General features: G+C 38.3%; 3 protein-coding genes across 4 annotated transcripts in view; all 3 read right to left on the bottom strand.

Annotated features, from left to right (window-relative positions):
- ankrd33bb (ankyrin repeat domain 33Bb) overlaps positions 1-1,377 on the bottom strand; it is a 16,707-nt gene extending 15,330 nt beyond the window's left edge. The window contains exon 1 of the mRNA XM_062070390.1: positions 868-1,377. Coding sequence (XP_061926374.1) covers positions 868-1,350 — 483 coding nt within the window. The 5' untranslated portion in view covers positions 1,351-1,377. The remainder of the gene's footprint in view (positions 1-867) is intronic.
- Positions 1,378-1,769: 392 nt separating this feature from the next.
- Positions 1,770-18,671, bottom strand: atpsckmt (fATP synthase c subunit lysine N-methyltransferase). 2 transcript variants are annotated; one of them, XR_009828708.1, is made up of 5 exons: positions 18,107-18,671; positions 16,019-16,156; positions 10,761-10,811; positions 9,158-9,485; positions 1,770-1,864 (listed from the first exon to the last, which is right to left on the bottom strand). XR_009828708.1 is itself a non-coding variant. In XM_062070394.1 (4 exons), exons 1-4 carry the CDS (start codon positions 18,371-18,373, stop codon positions 9,225-9,227), a joined length of 717 nt encoding a protein of 238 aa, XP_061926378.1. In that variant the 5' UTR covers positions 18,374-18,670; the 3' UTR covers positions 8,427-9,224. The 2 variants fall into 2 exon arrangements, 1 of the variants encoding a protein (XP_061926378.1); XM_062070394.1 differs by lacking the exon at positions 1,770-1,864 and having other exon boundaries at positions 8,427-9,485; positions 18,107-18,670.
- Positions 18,672-22,033: 3,362 nt separating this feature from the next.
- LOC133665161 (neuropilin and tolloid-like protein 1) overlaps positions 22,034-22,500 on the bottom strand; it is a 31,881-nt gene continuing 31,414 nt past the window's right edge. Inside the window, exons 10-11 of the mRNA XM_062070389.1 lie at positions 22,348-22,500; positions 22,034-22,124 (exon numbers count right to left, since the gene is read on the bottom strand). The exon at positions 22,348-22,500 is cut by the window's right edge and continues 360 nt beyond it. Of these exons, the coding sequence (XP_061926373.1) occupies positions 22,359-22,500 (142 nt within the window). The 3' untranslated portion in view covers positions 22,034-22,124; positions 22,348-22,358. The remainder of the gene's footprint in view (positions 22,125-22,347) is intronic.

Raw genomic sequence — 22,500 nt, 5'->3', positions numbered from 1 at the left:
AGTCAAAGACCTTAGCAACACCTGGTAGAAGGTCCACACATAGGGACGGAGGATAGGGGTTGATCACAGGTTAACTAGTCAAAGACCTTGGCAACATCTGGTAGAAGGTCCACACATAGGGACGAGGATAGGGGTCGATCACAGGTTAACTAGTCAAAGACCTTAGCAACATCTGGTAGAAGGTCCACACATAGGGACGGAGGATAGGGGTTGATCACAGGTTAACTAGTCAAGTAAATAAACTGAGTGATATGCAGGCTGTCCGGCACCAAGATTAGACCCACCATTCCACTCATCCTGGACATTCAAACTAACACTTTCCCAAGTTCCAAACCAAATTCCGGTTTTCCTGGAAATTCAAACTCTTCAACATTCAAACCATTCCAACATTCATCCTACCTCCCATTAGCATTTTAGTTCAGCTCTTCAACATTCAAACCATTCCAACATTCAAACTATTCTTACATTCATCCTACATTCTGTCAGCACTTCACTTCAACTTCAGCATTGGAGCGTTCACACGCGATTCCTTCAGGAATTGCCTCTTCTAGTTTACAATTAAGTTTTGGTTTGCCTAAAACCATTGCCCTGTCTTTTATCCCGATTACAATCATGATCAGTATGTTTGTATACCACAATTCTCTGTGGGGACGAGTAACTGCTGATGAGGCTGCTAGTTTTCTGAAGACCTCGGTATGTTTTACCAAGGGATGAAGGCGATGACTTAGCAAGCCTGTTAAAAGATGATCCCAAAGCCAAGCAGAGAACACCTCCCATCTGTCACCAGGAGGATTAACCCCGTGCTCCGACCCCACAGGACTATTGGATATTTCTCACAAGATGACATTTTGTCCAGGTTACTCTTACTCTTCTGTTCCGGTCCGTCTCCTGCACTTCCTCCTCCGTCACTCCTTGTCTGATCATGATCTTGACGATGATGGCGTTGTTGTTGCAGCACGCCTTAAAGAAGGTGATGGGCTCCGGACTCTCGGGGCTGGGAGAGCGGAGACCGTCCGACCCCACGGAACTGTCGATGGGGTAGAAGGAATCGTCAGAGGCGATGCTCCTCGTGTCCGAGTCCTCCGACAGGGCCTCAAAGTCTAATTCCTCAAACTCTTGATAGATATCGTCCTCATCCTCCCAGTAATTCCGGGTGTAATCAGCTTCGACCTCCTCGTTTTCTCCCGATTCCTCGCTGTGGTCGCCATCCTTGTCCACTTCAGTGACGGACATGACAGGCGTTGGTCTGACCTCTTTGTTAGGGCCCGGCTGAACGCCGACTGGTCCCATTCTTCCGGCGACGCCATTCTCCTGAAGTTTTCCACTTCCTTCCTCCGTTATTAACACCATTTAGGCCCACCCTCCCCCCACTCACGTCTTTGAATCGTGGTGGGATACCAGGACATCTCTAGGAGGACTTACAGTCGAGTCCAAAGGGTTCTCCTCACATCCATGTTTGGATCACAAGATGAGTTCAGCAAGAGTCCAAACAAGTTAGTAAACATCCCATTGCTGCTTGACGGATTCCAATAGTTCCCACAGAGTCCATAATTGCAGGAAAAATTGTTTGTCTACTTTAGAAAAACACAAACTTTAGTTCCGCCCGGTATCAAGTCCCCACCAAGGAGTTGTTGGGGTGTAAATAAAGCTGTCACCGTCGTGTGGAAAAAGGAACACATAGCAACATTGGTAGACTATTCAAAATGAATCTAGTACTTCTCCATGGAGGATCAGCGGACTTCTTTCTAAGACACTTCCTTCCCAACTGACGCACACTAATCCATTTATTTACTCTGTGGCTCCCAGCCCTTCACCCCCGGTCTCCGCAAGTCTTCATTTTCTTCAAGTCCGACGGTCCCACACCCTGAGTGACAAAATGAGGATTGGACAAGAAGTTACTTGCCAAACCATATGGAATTCATGTTTCATTTACTCATTAAAAGGTAATTGTATTTTGAATTTTAACGACGAAAAACAATTCAACACAGTCAGACCTTAATTTCTATTTATGTTCTGACAAAGATCAATTCATACATAATCAATAGAACATGATTAAGGTTACACAAAGATTCTGAGTTAATGTGTGAAAGGAAACATACCTACCTTTAATTGGATTGGACGGTCACGTGACTTCATTTGCATACAGGATGCCGTAGACCAGGAGTCACCAACCTTTTTGAAAGCAAGAGCTACTTCTTGGGTAGTGATTAATGCGAAGGGCTACCAGTTTGATACACACTTCAATAAATTGCCAGAAATAGCCAATTTGCTCAATTTACCTTTAACTCTGTTATTATTAATAATTAATGATATTTACACTTAATTGAACGGTTTAAAAGAGGAGAAAACACGAAAAAAATGAAACAATTTTGAAACATAGTTTATCTTCAATTTCGACTCTTTAAAATTCAACCGAAAAAAAGAAGAGAAAAACTTAAAAAAAGAATTTATGGAACATCATTAGTAATTTTTCCTGATTAAGATTAATTTTAGAATTTTAATGACATGTTTTAAATAGGTTAAAATCCAATCTGCACTTTGTTAGAATATATAACAAATTGGACCAAGCTATATTTCTAACAAAGACAAATCATTATATCTTCTAGATTTTCCAGAACAAAAATATTAAAATGAATTCAAAATACTCTGAAATAAGATTTAAATTTGATTCTACAGATTTTCTAGATTTGCCAGAATAATTTTTTTGAATTTTAATCATAATAAGTTTGAAGAAATATTTCACAAATATTCTTCGTCGAAAAAACAGAAGATAAAATGAAGAATTAAATTTAAAAAATTATTTATTATTCTTTACAATAATAAAAAATAAATTTACTTGAACATTGATTTAAATTGTCAGGAAAGAAGAGGAAGGAATTTAAAAGGTAAAAATGTATATGTGTTTAAAAATCCTAAAATCATTTTTAAGGTTGTATTTTTTCTCTAAAATTGTCTTTCTGAAAGTTATAAGAAGCAAAGTAAAATAATTAATGAATTTATTTAAACAAGTGAAGACCAAGTCTTTAAAATATTTTCTTGGATTTTCAAATTCTATTTGAGTTTTGTCTCTCTTAGAATTAAAAATGTCGGGCAAAGCGAGACCAGCTTGCTAGTAAATAAATAACATTTAAAAAATAGAGTCAGCTCACTGGTAAGTGCTGCTATTTGAGCTATTTTTAGAACAGGCCAGCGGGCTACTCATCTGGTCCTTACGGGCTACCTGGTGCCCGCGGGCACCACGTTGGTGACCCCTGCCGTAGACAAATCTTCATCATGAAAGTAGGTCAAGAATGACTCACCTTCAGCTGGGATGTATATCTTTTGCAATGATATATACATTGACAAAGTAGTAAACTCACTCATAAACAGCTTAACATCTTTAACCAGTTGTGTAAACAAACAAGACTATTGTTAGAATCATTGTTTGTAAGTTAGCACAAAAAACTTTCGTGTTGAAATGAGTTCCAGGCAAAAGGACAGGGGCTGTCTTTGAGGCCTACCAAGAGTAAGGCTGGTAAAACTCCACATGAAGGGTTTTCTGTGTTCTTTCATGTATAGTAATCACCAGAAGGATGTTGTTCTGGCCCAAGGACTTCAAAGCGGAGAGATGACAGGATCTGCCCAATTTCCAGAAGACCTCTTTTTGAAGTATTTTATGGAACTCTTTTTGAACTATTTTACGAACTCTTTTTGAACTATTTTATGGAACTCTTTTTGAACTGACCTTTTCTGTGAATTGTTTACGACCTTTTCTGTGAACTTATTTGCGACCTTTGTCCTTTGGAAACAGCGGTGGCCATGTGGTCGGTCGGGGAGGGGCCAAAATAAAAGAAGGAGGCTGCAATCTTTTGGCAGAGCGTGCTGGAGATTGTAGGAGGATACAATGGCCGGGCGACTCTCCTCAATATATTGAGTCCAAATTGAATTCTGTCTCTGTTTAATTCTTTGCCTCTTGTCTTGTTTAATAGATGGCATCAGTGTTTGAACCTGACAGCTATTTACCTTTTCAGATGACAATGTTGATCCCTTTTTTGGTACAACGTGACCCCAATTACTTACAGATGTCCAATGTTCTACAGTAAGCAAAATAAATTGACATTCAGCCGGTAGATGCAACTTGATGCCATTGTACAGTTCGTTTGCAATGATATATACATTATATATATATATATATATACATTATATATATATATATATATATATATATATATATATATATATATATATATATATACAGTTGTGGTCAAAAGTGTACATACACTCGTAAAGAACATCATGTCATGGCTGTCTTGAGTTTCCAATAATTCTTATTTTGTTGTGATGTAGTGATTGGAGCACATACTTGTTGCTCACAAAAAAACATTCATGAAGTTTGCTTCTTTTATGAATTTATTATGGCTCTACTGAAAATGTGAGGGTGAAAAGTATACATACAGCAATGTTAATATTTGCTTACATGTCCCTTGGCAAGTTGACCTGCAATAAGGCGCTTTTGGTAGCCATCCACAAGCTTCTGCTTGACCACTTGACCACTAAATTGCTGCAGTTCAGCTAAATGTGTTGCTTTTCTGACGTGGACTTGTTTCTTCAGCATTGTCCACACCTTTAAGTCAGGGCTTTGGGAAGGCCATTCTAAAACCTTCATTCTAAAAGTGGTAAAGGAATGGCTAAATCAGGCTAGAATAGATCAATAAAGTACTATCTATCTATTCTAGCCTGATTTAGCCATTCCTTTACCACTTTTGAGGTGTGTTTGGGGTCATTGTCCTGTTGGAACACCCAACAAGACCCAACCTCCAGGCTGATGATTTTAGCTTGTCCTGAACAATTTGGAGCTAATCCTCCTTTTTCATTGTCCCATGTAAAGCAGCAGTTCCATTGGCAGCAAAACAGGCCCAGAGCATAATACTACCACCACCATGCTTGACGGTAGGCATGGTGTTCCTGGGATTAAAGGCCTCACCTTTTCTCCTCCAAACATATTGCTGGGTATTGTGGCCAAACAGCTCCATTTTTGTTTCATCTGACCACAGAACTTTCCTCCAGAAGGTCTTATGATGAAAATGATTTGATTGCTGTGATTTTGGATTGATAAAGCTGGAAAATATTTAACGTTCTTTAAAAAGGTTGGAGGTAATAATGTGGTAATCCTCCCCTTTGCCTCACAGACCGTTAAAACCGTGTGAATTAGCGGAGACATAATTGGATTCGTCCAAAATAGCCACAAGTCCTGTCCTTTCCAGGTAGGCTCCCTTACAGACCAGACACCGGTTCTTAGGAATAAATTGTTTAGTTAGAACTCTGATGTTATCGTTACAAATGTTTAAAAGCTAAGCGTGTCCAATTAGATTGTTGGTTGTGCTTTCTACAGGTGGTCTCTAAAGTCTGGACTTAAGGAAACATTCACCTTTGCATCACCAATCTTGAAAATCATGTTGAAGGTTTTATTTGTTACTATTCCAGTTTTATAAAATGGCAAAAATGCCATTCATTGAAAGGCTTAAGTTCCATTCAGTAGAGTTGTTGGGTTTTGGTTTCACTTTACTTTGAGATATTGAGCTGCCGTTCCAGAAACTGCACTCTACAAACCTCATTTTTACTATTTAGTTTGTTTCCAACAAACTTTCTTTTATTTATTACAATGCAATAAATTTGGTCACAGGTGTCAAACTCAAGGCCCGGGGGCCGGATGTGGCCCGCCACTTCATTTTATGTGGCCCTGGAAATAATATGTATCAATAGCGTACTGTAACTTTTCTTACTAAATGTATTCTTTCTGTCTATTTTGGGGGGAAAAAAATATATGTACTTTAACTTAAATATTGTCTAATTATGCAAAAATATATGATCAAACATTCAAACCATTTTTTTTTAGATATAAATAAATACTAATAATAATGATTTCAAATAAGTAATCCATCAAATTGTGCAATGTAAAAGTAGCAATATACTTTATGGTCAAATTGTGAAATTTACTGTGCTTTTTACAGCATTTTTTCTCTAAATGAAAAAAACAGTACTTTTTTTTTACTGTAATAAACTGTGGTGCCCTTTTGGCATTTACAGTAATACACCCAAAAAAAATAGATAGTTGTTGATTTGTGGTAAAAAAAAACTTTTAAAAAAAAACTTTAAAAATTTTACTGTAAAATTGCATTTTTTTTAATTTACAGTAAAAAAAAAAAAAGTACATTTTACAGTAATATTACCATAAAAACAGCAGTACAGTAATATACACTACATTTTGATGTGAAATGATTGCAACTTACCATATTTATTTTTACATTTTAGTCTGAAAAAATCTACTAATAAAAAGCAATAAAAAATGGTGTAATAATAGTATTGACTGTTAGAGGCGGGGCCAAACATAACTGCCATGTGGCCCTCAGTGAAAACCACTTTGACACCTCTGCTTTAAAACCAGAAAAAAAGACCGGCGCCGTGTTTCCCAATTTCATTTCAAAAATAAAATTCAATTAAACTAAATATGTTTTGTTTTTTTAAATGTTCATAAATAAAAAGACATTTAAAAATTGACTGTTGATTATGGTATAAACTGTCAAAATCAATGTCGTTATGAATTATTGACCTATTGAAGGCTCCAAATATTTTCAATTTTGAAATATTTTTTTGCCATAAAAAAAACAGATTCTCCATGACAAAATGGCATTAAACAAACAAACAAAAAACATTTAAACAACAATAAAAAATGTTTATAATCGACAAGTAGACGTTGAAGTTGATCCAGGGATATAAGGGCTTTGACGTAAATAAAAATTAAAATAATGTATGACTCATTTTTAACATTTTTGTATCCTTGGGAATTTTTTAATGATTTTTTTTAAACTGTTATTGCTAAAAAATAATAACGAATCAAAGAAAGACTTAAGAATTATTGTCCTATTTATGGCTCAAATTACTTCACATCAAATCTTCCACTTTAAAAACTTTGGAGGAGGGTGAAATGTTGCACGTTTTGTGTTTTTGCCATTAAAAAAAACGGTTTTCTGTAACAAAAAGGGCTTTAAACAGTCAAAAAATAAATAGTCATTTATATCGACAGACAGTTTTGAAGTCGATCTAGAGCAAAGGTGTCCAAAGTGCGGCCCATTTGTGGCCCACAACAGGTTTTTTAATTGGCCGGCGAGACATTTTAAAGACAAAATAAACATCAGAACACTACAAAATAAAACTAGAATATGCAATTTGTAGTCAAATTGAAATGTGGAGCCAAACTTAAATGCTAACGTTGGCATGCTAACAGCTCGAATGCGTCAAGTACCAAGTTATGACTATGAAGTGTGTGCATGCTAACAGTTAGCATGTTTCATGTACATTTGGCTTTAAAGGCCTACTGAAATGATTTTTTTTTATTTAAACGGGAATAGCAGATCCATTCTATGTGTCATACTTGATCATTTCGCGATATTGCCATATTTTTGCTGAAAGGATTTAGTAGAGAAAATCGACGATAAAGTTCGCAACTTTTGCTCGCTGATAAAAAAAAAGCCTTGCCTGTAGCGGAAGTAGCGTGACGTCACAGGAGCTAGTATTCCTCACAATTCCCCGTTGTTTACAATGGAGCGAGAGAGATTCGGACCGAGAAAGTGATGATTACCCCATTAATTTGAGCGAGGATGAAAGATTCGTAGATGAGGAACGTTACAGTGAATGACTTGAGAGGCAGTGATGGACGTATCTTTTTTCACTCTGACCGTAACTTAGGTACAAGCTGGCTCATTGGATTCCACACTCTCTCCTTTTTCTATTGTGGATCACAGATTTGTATTTTAAACCACCTGGGATACTATATCCTCTTGAAAATGAGAGTCCAGAACGCCAAATGGACATTCAGTGCCTTTTATCTCCACGACAATACATCGGCGAAATGCTTTAGCTACGAGCTGACATGATAGCATCTTGCTTTAACTGCATATAGAAACAAAAGAAATAAACCCCTGACTGGAAGGATAGATAGAAAATCAACAATACTATTAAACCGTGGACATGTAAATACACGGTTAATGCTTTCCAGGCTGGCGAAGGTTCACAATGCTGTGCTAACGACGCCATTGAAGCTAACTTAGCAACCAGACTGCACAGAGCTATGCTAAAAACATTAGCTCTCCACCTACGCCAGCCAGCCCTCATTTGCTCATCAACACCCGTGCTCACCTGCGTTCCAGCGATCGGCAGAAGGACGAAGGACTTCACCCGATGCGTTTGGCGGCCCGGAGACGTAGGAAGTCAAGGTGAGGTCGGCGGCTAGCGCTCCAACAAAGTCCTCCTGGTTGTGTTGCTGTAGTCCGCTGCTAATACACTGATCCCACCTACAACTGTCTTCTTTGCAGCCTTCATTGTTCATTAAAAAAATTGCAAAAGATGTCCAGAATACTGTGGAATTATGAAATGAAAACAGAGCTTTTTGTATAGGATTCTACGGGGTACCATAACTTCCGTTACTCGGACTTCGTCACGCGCATACGTCATCATACCGCGATGTTTCAGCCGGATATTTCCCAGGAATTTTAAAATGTGACTTTATAAGTTAACCCGGCCGTATTGGCATGTGTTGCAATGTTAAGATTTCATCATTGATATATAAACTATCAGACTGCGTGGTCGCTAGTAGTGGCTTTCAGTAGGCCATTAAAATTCTCATCTAGTGGCCAACACTACTGTAGAATCGCTATTTTTACTTGATCTAGCCATTTTTATGGTTGAAAATGCTAAATTTAGGGCAAAATGATGTCGAATATGCTTAGTTACTGATGAAACAAAGCTGTGTTGATATAGTTCACTGGAACAAATTTAGACACCGCTGATCTGGAGATTTTAGCTTAATTTTTTCGTTTTTTAAATGGCCCAGGGACCCAACTTGAAGGGGGCCCTAATGGTTAAAAAAAAAAAAAAATCTGTATCTTGTATTGGTTTTGAAAATGAAAAATATCAAACCCCAAGGTTGTACTGTTGTAGAGGAGCTTGGACAAGTGGAAAAACACATGAGCAGATCCTAGCATTGACATTTGAACCTTGCTAGCCAACGTAGAACACTGCGGTCCGAACTTGGGATTGACGTAACTGAGGCCTTCCTCAATCACACCTTTAAGTCCTCTCCTTTTTAAATGTTTCAAATAATGTGATTTATGGAACTTACGTGTTGCTGGAGCGTGTATACTTCACATGCAGTCAGTTACACTAGTGGTGTTCCTCAGGGCTCCATCTTAGGTCCTCTCTTGTTCATCATGTGGACTCTTCAACTGCTGGTCCTTGGACTCCTCTTTCACTTCCTGTCCTTTCAAAAGTGTGACGTCGTGTTCCTCGGCCGTGTGTGACTTAAACGAGCCGGCTTCATACACCCACACGGTGTCCACACCCTCCCCGGCGGTGTGTTCAGGGACCCAGTTGGGGAAGGGGAATCTGCAGGCCACCACCTTAGCACAGCTGGGTAACTCCTTCTCCAGCTTCAGCTCCAGTTGGTCCATCTGTGTATGAACCATGACATCATATATATATATATATATATATATATATATATATATATATATATATATATATATATATATATATATATATATATATATATATATATATATATATATATATATATATATATACGTTTGTAGATAGATAGACAGTACTTTATTGATTCCTTCAGGAGAGTTCCCTCAGGAAAATTAAATATATATATATATATATATATATATATATATATATATATATATATATATATATATATATATATATATATATATATATATATATATATATATATATATATATATATATATATACCTGATGAACGAAGAATACATACAAGTAGAAACGCTATAGACGGCTAGAAGATGGAACGGCACTTCTACTTCCGGTTGAAAGCACTAAATGGAAGGACACTGCAGCAGTGAGCAAACTCGCCCAGAAGACGGCGCCATAGCACAAACAATAACGCACTTTTTCCGTGTATTTGCTTCTTTTTGTTGTTGTTTTTTTCAAAACTATTTGCAATATGGCCGCCAGCGAAGAAAAGTCCAGAAGCTGCAGTACTTACAGAATAGTGCTGCTAGGATCCTGATGAGAGTGCGGAAATACCACCGCATCACACCCGGTTCTCAGATCCCTTCGCTGGCTTCCTGTTCCACTTAGGATTGAATACAAAGTCTCCCTACTAAACCTCAAAGAACTGCTCACCCCCAAACCGCTCCGGACAGACTAACCTCCTCCAACCTCTGAGGACAACGCTACGAACAATGGGACAGTCGGTGGAACGCTCTCCCTGACCACCTGAGGGCACCACAGACCGTGAATGCTTTTAAAAAAGGCTTAAAAACCCTTCTTTTGAAAAAAGCCTATTTTTTTTTAGATATATGCGTGCTAGTTCTAGCTATTAGGCTGTTGTAGTTTTTATTTGTATTTATTTGTATTATCTTTTCATTTTTTTTAACACACTGTAGCACTTTGAGGTTGTTTGCTCAATGCAAAGTGCTTTTACAAATAAAATCCATTATTATTATTATTATTACTCCATAAATTACCTGCACCGTTTTATAAGCCGCAGGGCTCAAAGTGTAGGGAAAGAAGTAGCGACTTACAGTCCGGTATTTACGGTAATTATTACTAGTTTTATAAGTTTTAACGTTTCAACTTTGCTTTTTTTTTAGTTTTCTTGTTAAATTGTATTTCCAGTATGTGCTGTGTACAAAACAACAACACACCAAATAATTAAAGTGTAGGAAAAGTATGTGCCAAATAGTGGGACTTACCATTTGAGGCACTCCAAATATGACAACATTGGAGTATTGTGCAAAGCTGACCTAAAAAAAACAACAACAAAAGTAATCACTAAAATGATTGTGATCCTTGAGAATGGACTTACTACATGGACTAAGTGTAATACTGACTACTACATGGACTAAGTGTAATACTGACTACTACATGGACTAAGTGTAATACTGACTACTACATGGACTAAGTGTAATACTGACTACTACATGGACTAAGTGTAATACTGACTACTACACGGACTAAGTGTAATACTGACTACTACATGGACTAAGTGTAATACTGACTACTACATGGACTAAGTGTAATACTGACTACTACACAGACTAAGTGTAATACTGACTACTACATGGACTAAGTGTAATACTGACTACTACATGGACTAAGTGTAATACTGACTACTACACGGACTAAGTGTAATACTGACTACTACATGGACTAAGTGTAATACTGACTACTACATGGACTAAGTGTAATACTGACTACTACACAGACTAAGTGTAATACTGACTACTACATGGACTAAGTGTAAAACTGACTACTACATGGACTAAGTGTAACACTGACTACTACACGGACTAAGTGTAATACTGACTACTACATGGACTAAGTGTAATTACTACATGGACTAAGTGTAATACTGACTACTACATGGACTAAGTGTAATTACTACATGGACTAAGTGTAATACTGACTACTACATGGACTAAGTGTAACACTGACTACTACATGGACTAAGTGTAATACTGACTACTACATGGACTAAGTGTAAAACTGACTACTACACGGACTAAGTGTAATACTGACTACTACATGGACTAAGTGTAATACTGACTACTACATGGACTAAGTGTAAAACTGACTACTACACGGACTAAGTGTAATACTGACTACTACATGGACTAAGTGTAATACTGACTACTACATGGACTAAGTGTAATACTGACTACTACATGGACTAAGTGTAATACTGACTACTACACGGACTAAGTGTAATACTGACTACTACACGGACTAAGTGTAACACTGACTACTACATGGACTAAGTGTAATACTGACTACTACACGGACTAAGTGTAATACTGACTACTACATGGACTAAGTGTAATACTGACTACTACATGGACTAAGTGTAACACTGACTACTACATGGACTAAGTGTAATACTGACTACTACATGAACTAAGTGTAACACTGACTACTACATGGACTAAGTGTAATACTGACTACTACACGGACTAAGTGAAATACTGACTACTACATGGACTAAGTGTAATACTGACTACTACATGGACTAAGTGTAATACTGACTACTACATGGACTAAGTGTAATACTGACCACTACATGGACTAAGTGTAACACTGACTACTACATGGACTAAGTGTAATACTGACTACTACATGGACTAAGTGTAACACTGACTACTACATGGACTAAGTGTAATTACTACATGGACTAAGTGTAATACTGACTACTACACGGACTAAGTGTAACACTGACTACTACATGGACTAAGTGTAACACTGACTACTACATGGACTAAGTGTAATACTGACTACTACACGGACTAAGTGTAATACTGACTACTACATGGACTAAGTGTAATACTGACTACTACATAGACTAAGTGTAACACTGACTACTACATGGACTAAGTGTAATTACTACATGGACTAAGTGTAATACTGACTACTACATGGACTAAGTGTAATACTGACTACTACATGGACTAAGTGTAATACTGACTACTACATGGACTAAGTGTAACACTGACTACTACATGGACTAAGTGTAATACTGACTACTACATGGACTAAGTGTAATACTGACTACTACATGGACTAAGTGTAAAACTGACTACTACACGGACTAAGTGTAATACTGACTACTACATGGACTAAGTGTAATACTGACTACTACATGGACTAAGTGTAATACTGACTACTACACGGACTAAGTGTAATACTGACTACTACACGGACTAAGTGTAACACTGACTACTACATGGACTAAGTGTAATACTGACTACTACATGGACTAAGTGTAATACTGACTACTACATGGACTAAGTGTAACACTGACTACTACATGGACTAAGTGTAATACTGACTACTACATGGACTAAGTGTAACACTGACTACTACATGGACTAAGTGTAATACTGACTACTACACGGACTAAGTGAAATACTGACTACTACATGGACTAAGTGTAATACTGACTACTACACGGACTAAGTGTAATACTGACTACTACACGGACTAAGTGTAATACTGACTACTACATGGACTAAGTGTAATACTGACTACTACATGGACTAAGTGTAATACTGACTACTACATGGACTAAGTGTAACACTGACTACTACATGGACTAAGTGTAATACTGACTACTACATGAACTAAGTGTAACACTGACTACTACATGGACTAAGTGTAATACTGACTACTACACGGACTAAGTGAAATACTGACTACTACATGGACTAAGTGTAATACTGACTACTACATGGACTAAGTGTAATACTGACTACTACATGGACTAAGTGTAATACTGACCACTACATGGACTAAGTGTAACACTGACTACTACATGGACTAAGTGTAATACTGACTACTACATGGACTAAGTGTAACACTGACTACTACATGGACTAAGTGTAATTACTACATGGACTAAGTGTAATACTGACTACTACATGGACTAAGTGTAATACTGACTACTACACGGACTAAGTGTAACACTGACTACTACATGGACTAAGTGTAATACTGACTACTACACGGACTAAGTGTAATACTGACTACTACATGGACTAAGTGTAATACTGACTACTACATAGACTAAGTGTAATTACTACATGGACTAAGTGTAATACTGACTACTACATGGACTAAGTGTAATACTGACTACTACATGGACTAAGTGTAATACTGACTACTACATGGACTAAGTGTAACACTGACTACTACATGGACTAAGTGTAATACTGACTACTACATGGACTAAGTGTAACACTGACTACTACATGGACTAAGTGTAATACTGACTACTACATGGACTAAGTGTAATACTGACTACTACATGGACTAAGTGTAAAACTGACTACTACACGGACTAAGTGTAATACTGACTACTACATGGACTAAGTGTAATACTGACTACTACATGGACTAAGTGTAATACTGACTACTACACGGACTAAGTGTAATACTGACTACTACACGGACTAAGTGTAACACTGACTACTACATGGACTAAGTGTAATACTGACTACTACATGGACTAAGTGTAATACTGACTACTACATGGACTAAGTGTAACACTGACTACTACATGGACTAAGTGTAATACTGACTACTACATGGACTAAGTGTAACACTGACTACTACATGGACTAAGTGTAATACTGACTACTACACGGACTAAGTGAAATACTGACTACTACATGGACTAAGTGTAATACTGACTACTACACGGACTAAGTGTAATACTGACTACTACACGGACTAAGTGTAATACTGACTACTACATGGACTAAGTGTAATACTGACTACTACATGGACTAAGTGTAATACTGACTACTACATGGACTAAGTGTAACACTGACTACTACATGGACTAAGTGTAATACTGACTACTACATGGACTAAGTGTAACACTGACTACTACATGGACTAAGTGTAATACTGACTACTACACGGACTAAGTGAAATACTGACTACTACATGGACTAAGTGTAATACTGACTACTACATGGACTAAGTGTAATACTGACTACTACATGGACTAAGTGTAATACTGACCACTACATGGACTAAGTGTAACACTGACTACTACATGGACTAAGTGTAATACTGACTACTACATGGACTAAGTGTAACACTGACTACTACATGGACTAAGTGTAATACTGACTACTACATGGACTAAGTGTAACACTGACTACTACATGGACTAAGTGTAATACTGACTACTACACGGACTAAGTGAAATACTGACTACTACATGGACTAAGTGTAATACTGACTACTACATGGACTAAGTGTAATACTGACTACTACATGGACTAAGTGTAATACTGACCACTACATGGACTAAGTGTAACACTGACTACTACATGGACTAAGTGTAATACTGACTACTACATGGACTAAGTGTAACACTGACTACTACATGGACTAAGTGTAATTACTACATGGACTAAGTGTAAAACTGACTACTACATGGACTAAGTGTAATACTGACTACTACACGGACTAAGTGTAACACTGACTACTACATGGACTAAGTGTAATACTGACTACTACACGGACTAAGTGTAATACTGACTACTACATGGACTAAGTGTAATACTGACTACTACATGGACTAAGTGTAACACTGACTACTACATGGACTAAGTGTAATTACTACATGGACTAAGTGTAATACTGACTACTACATGGACTAAGTGTAATACTGACTACTACATGGACTAAGTGTAACACTGACTACTACATGGACTAAGTGTAACACTGACTACTACATGGACTAAGTGTAATACTGACTACTACATGGACTAAGTGTAACACTGACTACTACATGGACTAAGTGTAATACTGACTACTACATGGACTAAGTGTAACACTGACTACTACATGGACTAAGTGTAATACTGACTACTACATGGACTAAGTGTAATACTGACTACTACATGGACTAAGTGTAATACTGACTACTACACGGACTAAGTGTAATACTGACTACTACATGGACTAAGTGTAATACTGACTACTACATGGACTAAGTGTAATACTGACTACTACATGGACTAAGTGTAACACTGACTACTACATGGACTAAGTGTAATACTGACTACTACATGGACTAAGTGTAACACTGACTACTACATGGACTAAGTGTAATTACTACATGGACTAAGTGTAACACTGACTACTACATGGACTAAATGTAATACTGACTACTACATGGACTAAGTGTAACACTGACTACTACATGGACTAAGTGTAACACTGACTAGTACATGGACTAAGTGTAACACTGACTACTACATGGACTAAGTGTAAAACTGACTAGTACATGGACTAAGTGTAACACTGACTACTACATGGACTAAGTGTAAAACTGACTAGTACATGGACTAAGTGTAATACTGACTACTACACGGACTAAGTGTAATACTGACTACTACATGGACTAAGTGTAATTACTACATGGACTAAGTGTAAAACTGACCTTCCATAAGTCTGAGATGTGAAAGGCGGTGGTGTGGTAGACTCCTTCCCTCCAGGCCTTGTAGCGAGAGTACCACACCAGCCAGGGGTTCAACTCAAAGCCCGAAGCCTGAAATCCGCGCCTTGCTGCTGCGATCACCTGCACAACAAAGTATCTTAGTCCTATTCACGTGCCTCCACTTCGACAGCGTCTCCTCCAAGTCATGTTTGCTGTAGCGTGCCTTTTAGCGCTTCCATAGCGAATCTACTGACTGATATGAGTTGGGACTGTACATTAGCGATGGCCGCGGTGGAGGATGAAAGCCCCACAAAGAGAGGATAGAGGAGAAGAAGGCGCTTAGTGACTAAAATGGCAGACACATTTTCAGGATTTATGCAGATCCCAAATACACATCAGCAGGTACCAATCGGTAGGAAAAGTTGGTTTTGCGAAACAAAACACCCGATAATGTCTCCTTATACGTCCCATTTTGGGGTCCTTATAATAATTGAAGCACATTATGTCTGACTATGCTAGTCGTAATGCGGTTTCATAGCTTACCAAAGTCATGCTAAAACATTTCGACGTCGTGTGTAATGTTCTATATTCTCAATTAAACATCAAAGTTTTGGTGTTACTGCTGACGAGTACTTGCTAGCGTCATTTATTGAACAGGCGTCAACCTGCAGTCCTGGTAGCTTGGCTCTAACTTCCTGGCAGCCTGCCTAACTTCCTAGTAGCGTGACTAATTTCCTGGCAGCCTGCCTAACTTCCTGGTTGCCTGCCTAACTTCCTAGTAGCATGACTAACTTCCTGGCAGCCTGACTAACTTCCTGGTTGCCTACCTAACTTCCTGGTTGTCTGCCTAACTTCCTGGGAGTGTGGATAATTTCCTGTCAGCCTGCCTAACTTCCTGGTAGCCTGACTAACTTCCTGGCAGCCTGACTAACTTCCTGGTTGCCTGCCTAACTTCCTGGTTGCCTGCCTAACTTCCTAGTAGCTTGACCAATTTCCTGGAAGCCTGACTAACTTCCTGGTTGCCTGTCTAACTTCCTGGTAGCTTGGCTAACTTCCTGGTAGCGTGACTAACTTCCTGTTAGCCTGCCTAACTTCCTGGTAGCTTAGCTAACTTCCTGGTAGCTTGGCTAACTTCCTGGTAACTTGACTAACTTCCTGTTAGCCTGCCTAACTTTTTGGTAGCTTAGCTAACTTCCTGGTAGCTTGGCTAACTTCCTGGTAGCCTGCATAACTTGCTGCTAACCTGCTTACTTCCTGGCAACCAGACTAACTTCCTGGTAGCTTGGCTAACTTCCTGGTAACTTAGCTAACTTCCTGGTAGCCTGGCTAACTTCCTGGTAGCTTGGCTAACTTCCTGGTAGCTTAGCTAACTTCCTGGTAGCTTGGCTAACTTCCTGGTAGTTTAGCTAACTTCCTGGTAGCTTGGCTAACTTCCTGGTAGCTTGGCTGACTTCCTGTCAGCCTGACTAACTTCCTGGTAGCTTGACTAACTTCCTGGTAGCTTGGCTAACTTCCTGGTAGCTTGACTAACTTCCTGTCAGCCTGCCTTACTTCTTGGTTGCCTGACTAACTTCCTGGTAGCTTAGCTAACTTCCTGGTAGCTTGGCTAACTTCCTGGTAGCTTAGCTAACTTCCTGGTAGCTTGGCTAACTTCCTGGTAGCTTGACTAACTTCCTGTCAGCCTGACTAACTTCCTGTCAGCCTGCCTTACTTCCTGGTAGTTTGACTAACTTCCTGGTAGCTTAGCTAACTTCTGATTTATTTCCATGAAAGTGCAGCAGTTCTGACTGTCATGCGTGTGTTTTGTTTTTTTAAAAGATTTTTGGCATTTGCAGGTTTTTGTTTATTTGCATTTGTTTTCGCTCCTGTAGTATTTTTGTGTGTTTTTAGCTCATTTCTGTTTTTAAGGCATGTTTGGACGTTGCCCTCATCGGCCACCGTAGTTCTGTCTCTGCGAACATAACAAACTGTAATAACAGTAAATAAATTGAACAGGAACATTTAGGTGCTCATTTAATTTGAAACAACGTTTTCACTTCTGTGATGTTATTGAATATTTTGAATGTGACAAAAAGTGTTTTACGAACTTACGATCCTTCCATCTCCACTGCCAATGTCCACCAGAGTGCCCGACCTGGCCCGCAGTGCACGGAGGACATTCTGCACTTGTGCGGGGGTCGCGGGGACAAACGGTAGGCAGACTTTCCTCCAGGCTGGGGCCAGGAAGGGTGTAGTGAGCGCGTACACAGCGAGCAGTGAGCCTCCCAGGAGCCCCGTCACCATCACTCCCAGCCGGCTCCTGCTCCTCTCAGACACACGCTGGCCCGACGACTCCGGAAAAAGCTCATTTTCAGACATGATAGACTTTCAACTAATACATAAAAAGTGAGAATTTATCCGGCTTTTAAAACATAATCATATGATGTTAAAATGCACGCCGCACGCTTTTTAATAACTGGGTTGTTTTGACCTTTGAGTGCACCGCTTAAATCATTCCGACTTGACACAAGTTCCGCCCCCTCGCAGACATTTCCGCCCTAAACACGACTTGTAATCGATTTCCTAAAAAGGTCATTTTTCGGCATGACAGGATTTCAACTAATACATAAAAAACGGAGAATTTAGCCGGCTTTTAAAATATAATTATATGGCGCGTACTTTTTAATAACTGGGTTGTTTTGACCTTTGAGTGCACCGCCAAAATCATTCCGACTTGACACAAGTTCCGCCCCCTCGCAGACATTTTCGCCCTGCCAATTGGGGAAGAAACACGACTTGTAATCGATTTATTAAAAATGTCATTTTCCGACATGGTAGACTTTCAACTAATACATATAAATTGAAAGTTTAGCCGGCATTTAACATATAATTATATGGCGCGTACTTTTTAATAACTGGGTTGTTTTGACCTTTGAGTGCACCGCCAAAATAATTCCGACTTGACATAAGTTTCGCCCCCTCGCAGAGGTTCCGCCCTAAACACGACTTGTAATCGATTTATTAAAAAGGTCACTTTTCGACATGATAGGCTTTCAACTAATACATAAAAATTGAGAATTTAGCCGGCTTTTAAAACATAATTATATGATGTTAAAATGCACGGCGCGTACTTTTTAATAACTGGCTTGTTTTGACTTTAAGTGCACCGCCAAAATAATTCCGACTTGACACAAGTTCCGCCCTAAACACGACTTGTAATCGATTTATTGAAAAGGTCATTTTTCGACATGGTAGACTTTCAACCATTACATAAAAACGGAGAATTTAGCCGGCTTTTAAAACATAATTATATGATGTTAAAATGCACGGCGCGTACTTTTTAATAACTGGCTTGTTTTGACCTTTGAGTGCACCGCCAAAATCATTCCGACTCGACACAAGTTCCGCCCTCTCGCAGACATTAACGCTCTAAACACGACTTGTTTAATCGTTTTATTAAAAAAGTAATTTTTCGACATTACATAAAAAATGAGAATTTAGCCGAATTTTAAACCATAATTATATGATGTTAAAATGCACGGCGCACACTTTTTAATAACTGTTTTTTTGTCCTTTGAGTGCACCACCAAAATCATTCCAACTTGACACAAGTTCCGCCCCCTCGCAGAATGTTCCGCCCTAAACAAGACTTGTAATCGATTTATTAAAAAGGTAATTTTTTCGACATGCTATACTTTCAACCATTACATTAAAATTTAAAAATTTAGCCGGACGTGCCGGCTTTTAAAATATAATCATATGATGTTAAAATGCACGGCGCGTACTTTTTAATAACTGGCTTGTTTTGACTTTAAGTGCACCGCCAAAATAATTCCGACTTGACACAAGTTCCGCCCTAAACACGACTTGTAATCGATTTATTGAAAAGGTCATTTTTCGACATGGTAGACTTTCAACCATTACATAAAAACGGAGAATTTAGCCGGCTTTTAAAACATAATTATATGATGTTAAAATACACGGCGCGTACTTTTTATTAACTGGCTTGTTTTGACCTTTGAGTGCACCGCCAAAATCATTCCGACTCGACACAAGTTCCGCCCTCTCGCAGACATTAACGCCCTAAACACGACTTGTTTAATCGTTTTATTAAAAAAGTATTTTTTCGACATTACATAAAAAATAAGAATTTAGACGAATTTTAAACCATAATTATATGATGTTAAAATGCACGGCGCACACTTTTTAATAACTGTTTTTTTGTCCTTTTAGTGCACCGCCAAAATCATTCCGACTCGACACAAGTTCCGCCCTCTCGCAGACATTAACGCCCTAAACACGACTTGTTTAATCGTTTTATTAAAAAAGTAATTTTTCGACATTACATAAAAAATGAGAATTTAGACGAATTTTAAACCATAATTATATGATGTTAAAATGCACGGCGCACACTTTTTAATAACTGTCTTTTTGTCCTTAGAGTGCACCGCCAAAATCATTCCGACTTGGCACAAGTTCCGCCCCCTCGCAGAATGTTCCGCCCTAAACAAGACTTGTAATCGATTTATTAAAAATGTCATTTTTGTCGACATGATAGACTTTCAACAATTACATAAAATTTAAAAATTTAGTCGGACGTGCCGGCTTTTAAAACATAATTACATGATGTTAAAAATGCACGGCGCACGCTTCTTAATAACTGCGTTGTTTTTACCTTTGAGTGCACCGCCAAAATCATTCCGACTTGACACAGTTCCGCCCCCTCGCAGACATTTCCGCCCTGCCAATTGGGGAAGAAACACGACTTGTAATCGATTTATTAAAAAGATCATTTTTCGACATGATAGGCTTTCAACCATTACATAAAAATGTAGAATTTTTAGGCTTTTAAAACACAATTATATGATGTTAAAATGCACGGCGCGTACTTTTTAATAAATGGGTTGTTTTGCACCGCCAAAATCATTCCAATTTGACACAAGTTCCGCCCCCTCGCAGAGGTTCCGCCCTAAAGACGACTTGTAATCGATTTATTAAAAATGTCATTTTTCGACGTGATATACTTTCAACAATTACATAAAAACTGAGAATTTGGTCGGACGTGCCGGCTTTTAAAATATACTTTTTAATAACTGAGGTGTTTTGACTTTTGAGTGCACCGCCAAAATCATTCCGACTTGACAAGTTCCGCCTCCTCGCAGAATGTTCCGCCCTGCCAGTTGGGGAAGCAACACGACTTGTAATCGATTTATTAAAAAAGGTCATTTTTCGACGTTATAGGCTTTCAACAATTACATAAAAACTGAGAATTTAGCGGGCTTTTAAAATACAATTATGTGATGTTAAAATGCACGATACATTATACTGTAGCGGCTGTCTGTGACTTTGGCTGGGGGGCGGGACTTCCGGGGAGAGATAGGGAAGTGACGTTGTTGGTATTGCCGGGGAAAGAGTTGTTGTTTTTCGACATAAATGTCGATTTTTGAAAGTAAGGCCCACATTTTATATTTTGGTTGAATGGGTTACCATTATCAATCAAATCTTGGAGAATGATTAGTAGTACAAAAGCCTTTAAATTTATATCCTTGTTAAAAACATTAAAAGTGATTTAGGTAGCCCTTTTTATTGTATTTTTATTTTTTTGGTATTAATACTTTATCTGTATTTGCTTTTGTTTTCTTTCCTTGATGTTGAAAGTGCTTTGACTTTTGTGTGAATTATAAATGTATGTTTGTTGTTCAATAACAAATTAAAACAAACAGTGGAGTTGTGTGGTTGAACTGCATCTTGTACAATAAAGACAAGACAATCAAAGAAGTCGTAAGAGCCTACATTATTATTATTATTATTACAATACTTTTTTCTAATAACTGTGTTGTTTTGACCTTGGAGTGCACAAGATAATAATATATATATATTTTTTTGTCATTGAAAACCTTTTTGAAATTAATTCTACAACAGCTGAACTTTAATATCGGCTTGTTACCTTCATTTCTGATTGCAAAACAATTTTCCATCAGCTTGTTGGCATTCAATATGATAATAGTCAAATGAAAGGGGGGGAAAAAATATATATATATATATATATATATATATATGTGTATATATATACTTACTGTAAACTGATGTGCAAATTATATATACAGTATATATATATATAAGTTAGGAGGTAAATAAATGATAAATGGGTTATACTTGTATAGCGCTTTTCTACCTTCAAGGTACTCAAAGCGCTTTGACACTATTTCCACATTCACCCATTCACACACACATTCACACACTGATGGCGGGAGCTGCCATGCAAGGCGCTAACCAGCAGCCATCAGGAGCAAGGGTGAAGTGTCTTGCCCAAGGACACAACGAACGTGACTAGGATGGTAGAAGGTGGGGAGGTAGTGCCACATCAGAAGTCGTTGGACAGAGTACGATGGACGGTGTGCTCCATGTCGTGATGATGGTAGTTGTGGTGGCGGCTGGTCGTCGGAGCGTCATCCATCATCAGATCGTCATCCTCGTCTCTGTAGCCCTCGCCGCCATCCTGGGAG

The sequence above is a fragment of the Entelurus aequoreus genome, linkage group LG14 (genome assembly GCF_033978785.1).
Source record: "Entelurus aequoreus isolate RoL-2023_Sb linkage group LG14, RoL_Eaeq_v1.1, whole genome shotgun sequence".
NCBI lineage: Eukaryota > Metazoa > Chordata > Actinopteri > Syngnathiformes > Syngnathidae > Entelurus > Entelurus aequoreus.
This window is presented reverse-complemented; position numbering and strand designations above follow the sequence as displayed.

What these genes read in the sequence shown, in the direction of transcription:
- atpsckmt (XM_062070394.1), bottom strand. Translation starts at nt 18,373, where the DNA reads ATGTCTGAAAATGAGCTTTTTCCGGAGTCGTCGGGCCAGCGTGTGTCT. An exon ending in GCAGTGGAGATGGAAGGATC is followed by an intron (nt 16,157 to 18,106) that starts GTAAGTTCGTAA and finishes TTTGTTGTGCAG; the next exon opens with GTGATCGCAGCAGCAAGGCG. An exon ending in TATTTGGAGTGCCTCAAATG is followed by an intron (nt 9,486 to 10,760) that starts GTAAGTCCCACT and finishes GTTCATACACAG; the next exon opens with ATGGACCAACTGGAGCTGAA.